Source organism: Frankliniella occidentalis, unplaced genomic scaffold, assembly GCF_000697945.3.
Source record: "Frankliniella occidentalis isolate FOCC.00 unplaced genomic scaffold, Focc_3.1 Scaffold47, whole genome shotgun sequence".
Taxonomy (NCBI): domain Eukaryota; kingdom Metazoa; phylum Arthropoda; class Insecta; order Thysanoptera; family Thripidae; genus Frankliniella; species Frankliniella occidentalis.
In genome coordinates this window covers 776370-777134 of record NW_026267177.1, presented here as the reverse complement: position 1 = coordinate 777134, position 765 = coordinate 776370, and the positions used below count along the sequence as shown (strand labels likewise).

The 765-nt window shown below is 45.9% G+C and overlaps 2 protein-coding genes across 2 annotated transcripts in view; both read left to right on the top strand.

The window, feature by feature from the left end:
* LOC113207844 (RNA-binding protein 34) overlaps positions 1-765 on the top strand; it is a 13652-nt gene continuing 12887 nt past the window's right edge. Inside the window, exon 1 of the mRNA XM_052267217.1 lies at positions 1-12. The gene's annotated coding sequence lies outside the window, so the exon portion shown is untranslated. The remainder of the gene's footprint in view (positions 13-765) is intronic.
* Positions 348-765, top strand: part of LOC113207900 (cytochrome P450 4C1) — a gene marked incomplete at its 5' end in the record, with an annotated part of 10631 nt that continues 10213 nt past the window's right edge. Inside the window, 2 exon segments of the mRNA XM_052267209.1 lie at positions 348-565; positions 644-753. Of these exon segments, the coding sequence (XP_052123169.1) occupies positions 348-565; positions 644-753 (328 nt within the window).

Genomic DNA, 765 nt, shown 5'->3' with positions numbered 1-765 from the left:
ATGTTTTAAAAAGTGAGTTTGTTTACAGGTCTGGGCTCGGGCCCCTGTATTACTGGCGGCATCATACGTTTCTTGAGAGTTGTTAACAGTTTTGTACTGCGTATACAGGTTATGTTCTTCTGTTTACTGTGGACTTGATACTGTTCTCCAGCCTGAAATAGGGCGTTGCCAGTGCCAGTGGCCCCTGATGGGCATGCAGTCCCGGATGGGGCCGTGCGGGCGGGTTGCATGCATAGAACAAAAGTGCGCGGCGTGAATCAGCAGACTTGTTTAACTGTAACGAGTACGTAGTAGAAACTTCACCACACGAATGGTCATACTTGAATAAAATTTACTTTGTTTGAAAGGGCCTGCAAGTCCGTTGACGACCGCCACGCTTATCCGTGGCTGAGCAATGACATTTTGTTCCGGATGACCAGCATGGGGCGAAATTTCTACAAGGCACTGGACGTAATACATGGTGCCACACAAAGGGTTATTGATACGAGGAAAGCTGAGCTACAGAACGAGTTGAAAGAATCGAACTCGAGATCGGTAGATGAAAAGCATGAGGACGACGACATTGGTATCAACTCTTACACATGTTTGCGCATGTTTGTCTGAGATAGTCCCACAGAATAATGGTATTGAAATTTGTGCCTAGGGTCGAAGAAACGTATGATGTTCATCGACCAGTTGCTCACGATGCATCTTCAGGGAGAAGACTTGTCAGAAAAGGATATTTTCCATGAAGTTAACACCTTCATGTTCGAGGTAAGTGCGATT